We start from the raw sequence: 14,318 nt of genomic DNA on the forward strand, positions 1-14,318 counted from the left end.
ATGGTGATATCATATATGGCTTTGGAGGCCAGTGTATGATGGAAAAGACGTGGGCAAAAGTCACATTGTATGGGGGGTATGGATTGTATGGAGGGAGGGACGTGGTAGTTTTAGCTTTTCTAGTGTTCGTTTTTCTTGGTTTTGCTTTTTGTATCCTTTTTTTTCGAAAATTTCAATCCCTTTATTAGATCTTTTTCTCCAGAGTAATCTGTCACTAGCAAGGTTTTCCCATGAATCTAGATCAATGTTTGCATGGTTGAGGGAGACTTTCAGCTGATATCTTTGTATCTCATTTTTGGTCTTCTGGGGGGGGGAGGTTCCTGTCTCTAGTTGTCCCTCTTCGTTGTCCCTTCTCATGACATGTCCTGGCCAGCGAAGGCAGTGTTGCAATATGGTGGCTTCTGAACTGGGCAACCTAGCGCGATCAAGGATTGCATCTTTGGTGAGACAATCTTCCCAACGAGAGCCTATGCATTTGACCCAGTTTCCTCTGCTGAAAATTTTCAAGACGTTTGATGTCACGGCGGTATAATGTCCAGGTTTCACAAGCATAGAGAAGGGTGGAAAGAACGACTGCCCGGAGGACCATAATTTTTGTGTGGATAGATATAGCATGGTTGTTGAAAACACGATAGTTAAGTCTTCCATAGACACAATCTGCTGCTTTTACACGATGTTCAATATTCATTGACAGTGTTACAAACAACCAAAAAAATGTGGCCATGTGGCCGGTGTCCTTTTAAAAGGCAACAATAAATATAAAGCAAAATAAACAAATAAAAGAAGCAAAACCTTACACAAATTAAAGTGTAGTAGGAAGCACAATATTATAGAGTGTCAAACTATGAAGAAACATAATTCATATCTATTACCAATAGGCAATAAAACGTGCATGTTCCTCCTCACTTCACTTCATCCAGCTTTTCTCATTTTTCAACAATTTTCAAACTTTCACAAAACTCAGAAAAAGTACGTTGTTCGTAAATATTTATCAACACCTTCCAAAACAGACCCTAAACAACTACTAGCAAGTCCAAAATGATTTATTCAAACTAAGATGATGCAATACTGATGCATTCAATACGATGTCCTTTTAAAAGGACACCAGCCGTAAATGGGTTAAGGTTTATAGCCTACTCTGGTTATTGTTACGTGACATATTAATTCAAAAATCGCAATAGTTTCATGGTATCTGCTTGGTTTACTGTAATAGAGCACTTTGAATTTAACATTTTCGTTTTAGTGCCCAGCAAAGACAGATCATAACTTAGTGAGTCACTTAGTTCTAGTTTTGATGTTTTTTTAATATTTCAATATTTCTTTCAAAAAATTAGCTCTCAATTTGCTGCAGCTCTAAATAAGAAATAAATAATATACTATCCGAAGACTTGCATACGAATATGAACAGGACATTAAGAATCCATACGAAGCTTGGGTAAAAAAATAACTGATGATGATGCTGAAATACGTTATTACTGTGCTATTAATTATTATTAAGACTAATTGAATATTACGGTATGTGTAAGTTTGTGGAAAACAAAGTTCGTAAAAATAAAAAAACATCTAAGACTAAAAAAAGAATGAAGAGGACTGGGTTAAAATCCTATTTCGTAACAAGGATAATAAAAATGTATTTTGACGTCATACAAGATTATTTTATCATAAACAATCTCTTGTTACAAGCTTAATGTAATACCAAAATATTGCTCAGGCATTGTAATACAGTGATATTCATTATATTAAGTAAGTTGGTGTTATCAAACAGAAAACATGACAGCTTCTCTACGGTCTTTGAGAAAGAAAGTAGGCTCTTTGATGAGTAATGACTCTTCTCCGCGCTTGATGCAGCAAGATATCCCGATGATTTGTGTGACAAGCGACAGTGACGAAAAGTTAGATACGGTGAGAACAAGTTTAGAAACTCCTGCACAGGTGCAAAAACAAAGTAACAATCATCGGTACAGCCTCGGCATCTCTGATAGCATCGATCATGGAATCAGCAATAGCGCCGATAATATCTTCGGCAACATCACTATGAATGGCATCAATAGTCTCAACGGTAGCAGTTCTAAAGGCTATGGCACCAATAATGACACCGGCAATCGCACCAGAAACGGGACCGGCACTGGCATCAGGTCTTCAACCAACAATGATGATCAATATTTCTTTAGGAAAATGAGTGCTCAATTTGCCGCAGCTCTTGAAGATCAAGACGAAAACGAAAACTTGGATTTTAAAAATGTGTCTAAAGGAAAATCAGAATCCCTTTCTCCAGATCAACTCTTTTCATCCAAGAACACTTTTCAAATACGTCGTGGGGTGACAGGCTCCATATCAGTGCCTATAAACAAAATGTCACTGAAACTATATGGGAGTGAAAAAGCTGTGGTTGATGAACAAAATAGACTCCAGCAAGCTGGACGATGGATAATTCATCCTTATAGCAACTTCAGATTAATGTGGGATTCTTTGACTTTAATTTTATTATTAATCAATATTATTTTAATTCCTGTTGCCATCGCGTTCTGGAAGGACGACGAATCTTATTGGTTACCATTTAAGGTAAGTGAGATAGACCCTATCGAGGTATAAGCTTTTCATTGTGACGTATGATGAGTCTTTTGCAAACTGAATAAAATTATTGTTACCGGTACCAGAAATTAAAAAGAGTTTTATAGAGTTCTTGCAAAAGTTAGGTTGCAAACATTTGCATTTTATAGCACAATACAGCTTTTCATGGTATAAACAAAAAGTTTTCAGAAAAAATAGGAAATTTTTTTAGACTAAAAGTAGCCTGTGACCTTAAAAAAGAAGTAGGTCTAAAATTTCTGTACAATAAACACATAGGTTAGTAGTAAGGTAGGCTAATGAGTGAATAACATTGTTCAAAAAATGACAACTGAGCAATTCAAACATTTTTGCGTAACTATGAAAAATGACAACTGAGCAATTCAAACATTTTTGCGTAACTATGAATCTTGCAAAACGCTTAACAAAACGCAAAACGGAAAACGGAAAACGGAAAAAGCAAAACGGAAAACAAAACGCAAAACGCTTGAAAAAACAAATAAGATAGCCTGCATATGAAGGAAATAACTAGTCAATTATATACTGCAAATCACCATTTTTTAACTTGATCGATCGATTTTAATTCATTTATTATTTTCCTCCTAATGACGACACAATGTTTTACATAGTAGTTTTACATACAATAAGACATTTTACTTACGATACATGGTTTTACAGTGTAATTTTGCACACGATGTTTTTCATATCATACCGTAGTAGTTTAATGTGTTTGTGTCCCTACAGAAAGTATTATTTTGACACTGAGCGCTTCCATAACGTTTCTGATACTTATCTCAGCCATCTATAGCCAACTGTCTAATGCAGTACAGTACTATAGCCTTCCTCTGTTTTACAACAATTACATAAACAATACGCTTTCGTACTATTCCAATGGATTTCTATTTCAAAGGCAGAATGTCTTGAATTTGTATTCCATAAGATGTTACAACGAATATGACTTTTATACCACTGATGCAGCTAACTATCAAGTGCTTTTGCATTAACCCATCAACACACAGTATGTTACAGACGTATGGTTTCTACTTGATATCTTCTTTAACTTTCGAACTGGAATTGTTATTGATGGACCCGACAGTGACGTTGTTCTTGACCCAAGAGAGATAAGGACGATGTATTTGAAAACCTGGTTCGCCATCGATTTAATTTCAACATTTCCTTTCGATCTAATTTTCACGTTAATTGTAAGTTTTGTGATGAAGTTTATAAAGTTTTGTTAATTTAAAAATACTTGTGGCTCAAATTTTAACGAATATTCTTCACAATTGTGATTGAATGTTGAAACACCATCCACTGTTGCAAGATGGTGCGTAGCCTTGACTACCTTTGTCTTGCTTCAGTGCTGTCATAAAACATCGCTTGTTACTTTTTGCAAAACCTCATTCCAAATAAAAAACAACACAATTTTTGGATTTTATAATTCTGTAAAGCGTAAAATTCACAAGGTTGAATAATGAATACATGTTATTGATACGAATCTAGGCTACATGAAAAAATACATTGAATAAGCCATAGGCTACAACCTCTACTGCTCTCACGAATATCGCTTTCTCATAATTATGTTTATGGTGAAAGACGTATACAACGACACTTAGTATTCTCTTTCAAAAATTATCTGATATTAAATTTAATAATGAATATCTTGTGATAGAGTAGTAACCCATAATATTTCCAAGAGCGTTGCAAAATATGGTAACCATCAATAGTTTTGTTATACTTCATGGTGGGCTGGCGCAGTGGACAAGGCGTTAGCTTTCCAATCATGCGAAACTCGTTCGACCCCGACTTAAGCAGGTTGTTGAAAACACCGCTCACCTCTACCTAGAGTGTAATAAATTGGGTGGGCATAATTGCTGCAGGGAAGGTGGCCGAGAGAAAGGAACTGGCCACCCTACTCTCGTTAGTAGGCTACCAAAATAATGACAACCAGGGCCGTTGACAGGATTTCTCGGGCCCGGTACCAATTTATTTTCGGGCCCCTTACATCGACAATGTTATGAATATAAAGGTTGCTCTTAAAATGCGGATGACACATGCCGTTCAAAGTAGAAAATTAAGAGGAATAGATCAAACCCGATATGCCAAAAGCATAGTTGTTTAACAGATCTTGCGCAATCTTAAAATTTCCTGAACCGCGAAACTAACTATCTCTATTTAGCGATTGTTTTTTTGAACTTTTATTTGTCACATGGCGCTAGATTATTACTTTCCGATTTCATTGATGTTTCACTGGTCATTCTGGGCTCAACGGAAGACAATGTACAACAGAGTTAGTGCAGACAGTCAGAAAATTTTCAATTTGATTTTGCAAAGGTCGGGCCTAACTCAAAGATTTGATGATTGCTGCAATCTGAAAAGCGGTTTTGGTCTAATTTTTAGTCCAGAAATGGGGATAGCAATCTTCTTACCTGTGCCATTTCAGTTTTTGAGCTTAAACAAACATTAACCTTTGTATATTTTGAAATTCGTATTTCGGGTTGATATTATTCGTGGTTAGGGCAATATTCGTGGTTAGGGAAATCACTATACAGAAGCCTATTAGACTAAACTAAATTCTTATTTTACTGTTTGGTGGCTGGGGTGGCTATTTTAGCACCACATAGCTGAAGTGGGCCCGGTACCCAGAAAGGGGCCCGGTACTTTACCATCTGACGGGTTAGGGGCTGTTTTAACCTCTGATGGCAATTCCTTTAGATCTGATTATATTAAGATCTTGATAATGTTTGAAGTCGCGGCAAATCTTTTAAATCCGGGCCCCTCAAATATTCCGGGCCCGGGTCCAAAAGTACCACCTAGACCCCCCTGTCAACGCTCCTGATGACAACTTTATCTTCTCATTACCCAAAACTTTATTACTGAGTATGGGAACTTTACCTTTACCTTACTTCATGGTTAGTGGTAAAAATTAGGAGTAAATGGCCAAAGCTGATGGTTAGAAAACAACTATTTGTGACAAAATTCGAGCTTTACCTTAATTAAACTTTTTTTGATGTTCATATCTCACTTATAATCTTTTAGCTCTTTTATCCAGAGCTTAAGCTAATGGCCATATCCAGACCGATGCATAATAGCCATTGATTTCAGTCATTGGGCATTGAAGGCTCACCGTCTCCATTGTTAGAGATTTGCAGTGTGGGCATTCAAAATTTCCCCCCATTATGAAATGTTTAGTCGCAATGCTCTATAGTCGTGTAGCCTATTGTTGAAAGGGATTAAACCGATACATTGTTTAAAGCGGCATTTATTAATATGACTTAAAAGATCCCTTGTTTCATTCAAGAAGATCTACAGTAGGCCTACTCATCAAATCTTGCAATCTAAGCCTCTCATCTGTTAAACATGTTTATTAAACATCTCAAACTGTGTCAACGTGGGTTTTGCAACGTAATCTAATTTCAGCCTATCTTTATTATTTCAAAGTGATTTATCTTTTTAGATGCTTCTTTGACAAGAGTTAGATGAAAAACAAAAACTCCCCCATTTTGTATCATTAATTTTGTCATGCAGCTGCTTAGCATGGTATTCTTATGATTTGAAAATTATCTTTCTATATAAAGTGCATTTGTCAAAATGCATTATAACACGACTGTAGTCTACAACTCACTTGAGTGGAGCAACTGTTTACATTTTAAGGACTCCACGATTAGTCGAGATGGGTCGCGAACGCATTCGCAAGAATGGAAGGCTCTCAATTTGTTCAGGCTTGCTAAGATTCTGGCGCTCTTGAGATTGCTGAGGCTGTCGAGGTTCATACGGTACATGAAGCAATGGGAAGAGGTAAGCTGTGTAGCTTACAGTAATAGAGTATCGTTTTCTTGCATCGATTGAAATTGAAATTAACGTAGGCTACGCCCTTGTACTTGTAGTATATTTGAATTTTTGCAACGTGCTTAACTTGTAAAAGATGTGAACCATAAGCCAAATTTCGGTCAGAAGTTATTGATATCAGTAACATTGCATTATTTACTTGGCTTTCAAAGTTTTATCTCATTCTCCTGAACATAACAATAATTTGTCATTGAAGCACTTTTGTAATCTCCATATTATGAAACTTAGACAATTGTCTTTTGTTTATTGATGCTTCTATTTGTCGCATCCAGGCTTACGCCTGGCAGTTGAGGATTTGAAAGTGGACGGAAGGCAAGGAAGCCAATATTTATGAATATATTTAGGCATGCCTTTAAGTGACCTGGGAAAAAACACAGCCACATAGCTTACTCATGAGCGATGTCTCGTCGCTCGTCTGTTCAGTCGACTTTTGTATAGTTTTTGTATTGTTACTCTCACAATTATAAAGTTTTCTCTTTAGGAATTGCGCGTTTTCAAGATTGTAGGCCTATCATGCTCGCCATGCGACAGATTACTCAACCTATCTTCGCTGTTGTTCTATAAGAACAATCATCTACAACTTAACGCAAGTAAACAATACAATTTTTTATTGAAAGATTTTCAATTTCCAATACGAGATTGCTTTAGCCTTCGCCCGCATATTCAACCAGATCATGACAATGTTGTTCATCTGCCATTTCAATGGATGTCTCCAGTACATGGTTCCAATGTTTTTAAATTTTCCTGAAAAGACGTGGGTGCGAGATAGAAATCTACATGTAAGTTTGTTTTATTTTAATTGCGTTAAACCAAATATGCCTAAAGTGCAGCTCACGGGAACAATATCTACGGCCCCGTTTGGTCTCATTATCTACTAAAGTTATGTCCAACTACGCTCCAATCCAATCTTATGCCGTCACAAAGAATTCGTTTATGCCTTGCAACTTCTTCGCTAATTTTGAATTCTTCTGATCAGCCAAATTTATATTTTTTGTTTCTTCTACTATAAATACTTCACCACGTTTAAGTTTATTTTATTTTGACGTTAGCTCCTGAAGAGAGTCAGACGAAAATCTGCAACTTCGAGCTACCATGAGAAACCTTCTACTCGCAAACTTAAGCTATATCCCTTATAAATGATGAAACTTAGTAGTTGAGTTGTGGACAGGCTTCCTGAATTAAAAAAAAAAAAATTGCTCTTGAAGTAGCATGAATTTTAACCCTTGTAGCCCAATACAGTTGAGCCTGCAAAATCAACAAGTCAAAATAACGCGGTCAAGCCTACGTGCTTGCAGCTTGTCTTTTTGGTTTGTAATCATTCTGTTACATATTAGGTCAATCAATAATCATATAACATTTTAAAAATTTCCGAATTGGAGATCACAAAACCACAGCATTGTCACAGTTCTCTCTAACGCTTACACGTAAAGAGACTGTGGAAAGATTGATGACGCGGTTTATTGGGATATCAAACGTAAAACAGAATTAAATGTCGAATAGTTCTACTTATGAGATTGCAGGTCATCAAGATTGTATATTGTGGATTGTGGATCACATGTACAGCAAATATTAGAAGCTCGATCAGGCAGCATTTGCCATAGAGGGCACCTTTCATGCTTTCTTTATTGTAAATGAACTGAAAACTATATAATTGATCTAACTCTGTTCTTAAGTCTAAATAGCTTAAGCTGGGAACAAATTAATTCACTTACCAAAGACATGAGTTTTGATTCTGTCATTAGCTGGTAGCATATTTGATTGGTATTAAATTATAGCATTTGCAACAGACATTTGTCGGTAATGTACGTAGTCTACCTTGCTTATCTTTCCTGGGGTAATAACCTAAAAACACATTACCTTAGGTGGTGGATAGGGTAAAGTTTTATCTGGACCTTATTTTCTGTAAGCTGCACAACCACTTTAAATTGTTCCGACATCTTCCAGAACATCAACGTCTCAGTATGGGAAAGATACTCCTGGTCAGTGTTCAAGTCCACAAGTCACATGTTGTGCATCGGGTATGGGCAGTTTCCTCCCCAGGGCCTGGTGGATGTTTGGGTCACTTACGTCAGTATGCTATCCGGAGCAATGTGTTTTGCTCTTTTCATTGGAAATGCCACATCTCTTATCCAGTCTATGGATGCTTCTAAGAGAGCTTATAAAGAAAAGGTGATTTTGATTTTTTCCTAACTTTTTGGTGTCTCTAACTTTACCAACTGTTTATTTGTGCATTCAGTTTATACGATGTTCTAAAATGCTATGTGCACTTACATGGATTTTGTGGTCTGCTAACATATCACTCAAAAACAATATTCTATTTGATTTCAGTTCATGCAAGTCAAAGAGTATATGCAGTTTCGCAAACTTCCAGCACACTTGAGAAGAAAAATATCTGATTACTATGAGAATCGGTTTCAAGGGAAAATGTTCGATGAATCAAAAATCTTATCAGAACTCAACCACAATCTCAGAGAAGAGGTCAGTATTAGGGGAGATGTGGGGCCTAGGAACAGGGTGGGACCTATGAACCATGGCGTTATTTGGCCACCGAGTGGATAAAAAATTTTGTAATTGCAGTGGTGAAATCGAGATTTCATTTCTTGCTGCCATGTGCGTTTTGGTCAGATTTGGTTCACTGTTTTGTCTTTCGTGCTCAAAAGTTACTTTTTAAGAAAAAAATGAAATTTTTCATTTAAAGTTTTTTTTAAAGTTTCGAAAAGCAGGTACATTTTTCGAAAGAGTTTGTTGGTTACGCTATAGCCTATACTCGGGATATTAGCAGTGAATAGGTGACAAGATGAAGTCAGAAACTTTAAAGAACCCCACAAATTCTGAGAAGGGGTTCATGATTCCCACATGAGTGGTACATAGGTCCCACAGGTGTGGGACCTATAAATCACTTTTCTAAAAAAAATTTAAATGCAATTTTGAGTTATTTTGCATTATTCAACCCATCCGTTCTTTTTAGTGTAGTGAGGTAAGGTAGTTATCGATTTTTCAGGCAAGTTTCAGGGTCAGGTTAGTTTAACTTTTTGAGTTGGAAGCTAAACTGCAAAAAAGTGGTTCATAGGTCCCACATCTCCCATACTTTGTTTAAATTTGGTCGAACACTATTCTTACTTTAAATCATAATTTTAGTCTATAACTTACCTCATACCTCTTGTTAAATGTCTTCAACTGTTTAGCACATGTTTAGATCATCAATTCAAACTGTAGAGATCTGCTTGAGCAAGTTCCTCTTTTCAACGAAGCCGATCCATATTTTATCAATGCAATCCTTTCTCGGCTTCAGTTTGAAGTTTTCCTCATGGATGAACCAATAGTGAAGGTAAACAACTTTTTAAAAGTTTGTTTTCAAATAAAAAGCAACAAAGAATAAGAGCTTGATGTCACAAGCAAGAAATGGATTAAAATTTCGCAAACTTGTTCCCTCCTTTCTGAAGTTTGGATGGTTTAAAATGATGTAAACATATATTTCTTTAATACAGTAGTTGTTAGCTATTTTATGAAATTTACGCCTTTCTTGGGTTTGATTCTTCCAGAATGTATCACTTTGAACTTTTCTTTCTTTTACTTCATTGTAGCAATATATTTCTGATTTTAAAATGAAAATAATCTGAAATTAATTTTGAAGCAGTTTCTATGTGGCAGTTGCAGGATTGAATTAACTGTCCTTTTAAGTAATGTGTAATGATCTGTTCAAATCAATCATTGAGTTTATTTGCTTTTAAAATTTAATTTCCTTTCTATAACAACTGAAAAGTCGATTAACTTGTGCCTCAGACAGAATAAAAAGTTACAAAGGTCTTTGACCACTCATATAGGATCACGCCTGCATGCAGTGATAGGAGCAATTGGTTTATGATGTGAAAATATTTGCAATCTCTTCTGTGAGGAATATCGTACTTGCATTTCATTATTTTCGGAAAATTTCGGATAAATTTGGACAATTTTTCCCGAAATAAATTGAAGCTTACATCAGCTACAAGTTAAACTTTGTACGTCAAGTAGGGTTTGGACTTTTTATAATTATCTTCCTTCAACGGATGACAGTCAGGATAAAAAGCAAACAAAAGAAGTGTGTTTACAAAATGCTCCATTTTGACATCTCAACCAACCTTAATGGATCTTCGTTTGTAGTGTTGATAGAAAAAAAGAGTTTTCGAAGGTCAAAGTTCAACTACAGGACGACAAAATGCTTTGAAATGTTTGGAAATAGAGTTCAAGTGCATTAATCAACAATAAAATAAATACTTAAAAGCCAAATCAACAACGATGAAGTAGTTTTTCAAAGGATTGTAGTTAATAATTGTGGCCGAAGTAGCTTATTATGTAAATTTTGAGCATAATAGTTTGTTATTCCAGCACTTCATTAAGTATTTTGATTAAATTAACAAAAAACTTTTTTATCTTTTGCTTCTTTATTGTAGTTTTTTTCCTAACAAGTGAAACAAATATATGAGGGTCGTCTTTCATCATACCAACAAATCATAGCTCGAACAATTGAAAGATGTAACAATTTGATACCTACACTCAAGGGTGAAATGGCAATTTTATAGGTTTCGGAGCTTTGTGTGGTTGGCATGAAGACATCTCCTCTTGTCCCGTATGTATTGTATGCTTGTGACACGACGACTTCCTAACTTCCCAATAACGACTTTCTGTGTACAACCACTGATTCTCACTGATTGTATTGATGAAACAAATCATGTGCACGTGAGTTTACAGGATAAATCAGCCAGTAGAAATGACGCTTGAACAAATAAGTGTAAGTTTTGGGCAATGCGGAGTTCACTGTCCATGTTAGAAAACTTAGCCGCAAATGGCGTTTATTAAAGAGCAAGAAAAAAGCTTAGCCTCTTGCACAAAGATGATGTTTCAGATTCTCTATGATTAGGCTCAGATTTGTTCTTCATCACAACAAAGAAACTTGCCTCTTGATTGTCTCCAATCCTCGATGAGAGAAAGCAACTTAATGACGATGATGATCAAGTTGTATTTACCCTGCTAGCAGTCGCTTTTAAGGACCACCAATTTCATTGTTTGATGGTCAAAATATCTTCTTGGACTTTCAATGCAAAAGTGTCGTAGCTCCGCACGCTCCGGCAGCACTCTACCACCGATTACACAGCAAACCTAAACACACACGGAGAAAACTTCATGATTTCATGCTTGGTATCGCTTAAAAGCTGGAAATAATTCTTCAGCTCGTTGTCGGCGTTGACCTATCACAAAGCCACGTAGACAAAATCTGCAAAATGTGACCAATTAAAACGCATTACCAGTTAGCCATGACAGAATCAATTGAACTGTTTTATACTTGTCCACTCGAAAAATACGTCGTTTCGGTATAACGATCACTCATCTACCAAATATTGTTCTATCTTTTTTGCAGGAAGGTTCACTGGGCGATAAAATGTATTTCATTAGTCGTGGCACAGTGATCATAAAATCCGCTCAACATAACATCGAACAAAGTCTTTCAGATGGCTGTTATTTTGGAGAGATTGCTTTGCTGCAGGTGGGTTGAGCGGAAAAATTTACGAATCCTGGAATCCTTAACTTAGAAAACTCTTACTCCAAGTAAATTGTCTGTTTGAAACGGTTGACTGTCTCGTATATCATTAGTATGAGTCTTGCTACTCAACGCAACAAACAGTTTACCAGCCTCATTTTTTAATCATAAATCGTTTTCGCCATCACAGCATCCTTAGTTTGATCATGTCAAGAGCAAAAATAATAATAATAATATTTATTATTAATAATAATTAATAATTATTATTATTATTATTTGTTTGTAAACTATTTATTGCGTAAGCAACAAGGTTTATGCAAGTGTACCAAATCATAGGGTAAACAAATTAAATGAACACTGATCACATTTTTATTTTGAATGAGTATTTGTGATCAAAATGTATTTATACAACCATTTAAAAAACTTATCAGCTTAATATTGAAAATTTTGCATTAAAACAGTTTTCAGAAAAAAAAAACTAGGCATTGTTGAAATATTTTGTAAAATCTACATGTTACTACATGTGATCTTAACTTAACTAGTAGCGCGAATGCTTAATTGATGATCAAATTCAGTTTATTGATCTTGCCCAAACTTTAATCATTTAGCCCAACCTTAGAAGAGTTGCCAGCGTCATAGCGGAGACATATTGTTATTTGTACTCTCTATCCGCGTACGATTTCAACGATGTTTTGGACGAATTTCCATTACAACGAGTCAGGCTAAACCACTTCACGTACACACGATTTCCAGGTTTGCAGCATATTTCAACTTGAATTGTTAAAACTAGCTAAAAGTAAGTTATTCTGATATATAGGGCTGTTGATAGAATAATGGTCCGATACCAATGAGGTCTTTGGTATCGGACCCACATTCAAGAAGTAACTGAAAAAAAAACTCACTAAATCCAATGAATATATAATCGATCGTTTCTTCAATTTTCCAGACCATTTGGAAACGTTTCGAACCCCTGAAATTATTTCTCTCCCGGACCAAAAGTACAGTAGCCCCTGGACCTCCTTGTCAACACTCCTGCTGATGTGACACAAAATTATCGCAAGATCCAAAATTATAATTTTTTATTTTAAAATTCAGCTCACGATTTTTCATTTGAAGTTTGTTTTCGTTTATTTTGTTCTTAATCAGTTGGGCATTTGCACCGAACCCTTACCCTTTTCAATATATATCCGCAAACCAAAAATCGGATAAATTTAGAATTACCAAAAGAACTACCACAGAATAGTTGTTATTGGGACTGCACGGACTCTTTCGTTTTCCTGGCCTTTAGAAAATAAAATTTTTGTTTGATGGATGGAGACTGACATAGATTTATATTGTTTGTTTAGATGGCAGGATGTCATCAGATGAATATTCTTCAACTACTGGGTCGGGAGAAGATGGAAGATCACAAGATGTAATAAACTTGCTGGGAGAGATCCGCGAAGAACCATCCACAATGTTCGAAGAAGACGACTGAATGTTGTTTTACAACCATGGACGTTTCAGAATTCCTATTTCTTTGCTAAGACTTGACAATAAATTTTATTATATCTTTGATATATTTGTTAAATCACATTTTAATAATGTATTTCATCTCAAAAAATCAAAAGCAATATTTTTGTGAAATCTCTAATTAAAAATACTTTACATTTGAAGATATACTTGAGCAGCAGGACTTTGCCATGAACCTTGAAATTATGCAATAAATACTATTATCACTCAGCCCACAACAAAAAGTGCTCAATGCCAAGCATTTGAAATTATATGTAGCCTACTTCCATACCCAAATAACAAAATCCGTCATTTTTACATTGTAAAAACAACGGGTTTTGTTGTCTGGGTGAGGTACCTTATCGTAGGCTGCGATTTCGCATGGCACATGTAAAATGGAGTGTAACAAAATCGATGGTCTGATATTAGGCTACATCAAAATTAGTTACTAGTTCACTAAAAACCTTAACAGCCCGTTTCATCTCAATAGGATCATCAGAAGGAACATATTCAAAAAGAATCATTGATTTAAATCATCATATGGTCTGATAATTGTATTTTTGCTTTTTTCTATAAAGATTGATTGTAACCGCAATATTTGTAGTAAAAACTATTTTAACATAAAAACTATTCAAACTGTTCGTTTTGCTTTTGAACATTCCTTCAATTTGAAAACTTTCTGTCGTCTCCAAAGCAACGTAACGTTGGATCAATCAATCAATCATCAATCATTTTATTTTTCGCCATTAACAAATCCGGGACGAAAAAGATACTAACTACAAAACTCGATATACCAGCACGTTAATGAAAGGGAAAAGGTGGCAAAGCCTTGAAAGGTTTTAAACGTGCCCGAATAGTAAATCATGTTGTTTGGCTATATGTCTGTAGTTAACACTGC

The 14,318-nt window shown here is 35.6% G+C and overlaps 1 protein-coding gene across 2 annotated transcripts; it reads left to right on the plus strand.

Moving 5' to 3' along the window:
* The first annotated feature begins 1,735 nt into the window (after positions 1-1,735).
* LOC145775688 (potassium/sodium hyperpolarization-activated cyclic nucleotide-gated channel 2-like) lies at positions 1,736-13,486 on the plus strand. Of its 2 annotated transcripts, XM_082587028.1 has the most exons (10): positions 1,736-2,562; positions 3,588-3,770; positions 6,220-6,363; positions 7,032-7,193; positions 8,359-8,583; positions 8,743-8,892; positions 9,611-9,742; positions 11,810-11,935; positions 12,538-12,682; positions 13,276-13,486. In XM_082587028.1, exons 1-10 carry the CDS (start codon positions 1,771-1,773, stop codon positions 13,404-13,406), a joined length of 2,190 nt encoding a protein of 729 aa, XP_082443154.1. In that variant the 5' UTR covers positions 1,736-1,770; the 3' UTR covers positions 13,407-13,486. The 2 variants fall into 2 exon arrangements, with proteins under 2 accessions (XP_082443154.1, XP_082443155.1); XM_082587029.1 differs by lacking the exons at positions 11,810-11,935; positions 12,538-12,682; positions 13,276-13,486 and adding an exon at positions 10,974-11,065.
* Positions 13,487-14,318: the final 832 nt, after the last annotated feature.

The sequence above is a fragment of the Aplidium turbinatum genome, chromosome 8, assembly GCF_918807975.1.
Source record: "Aplidium turbinatum chromosome 8, kaAplTurb1.1, whole genome shotgun sequence".
Lineage (NCBI taxonomy): Eukaryota > Metazoa > Chordata > Ascidiacea > Aplousobranchia > Polyclinidae > Aplidium > Aplidium turbinatum.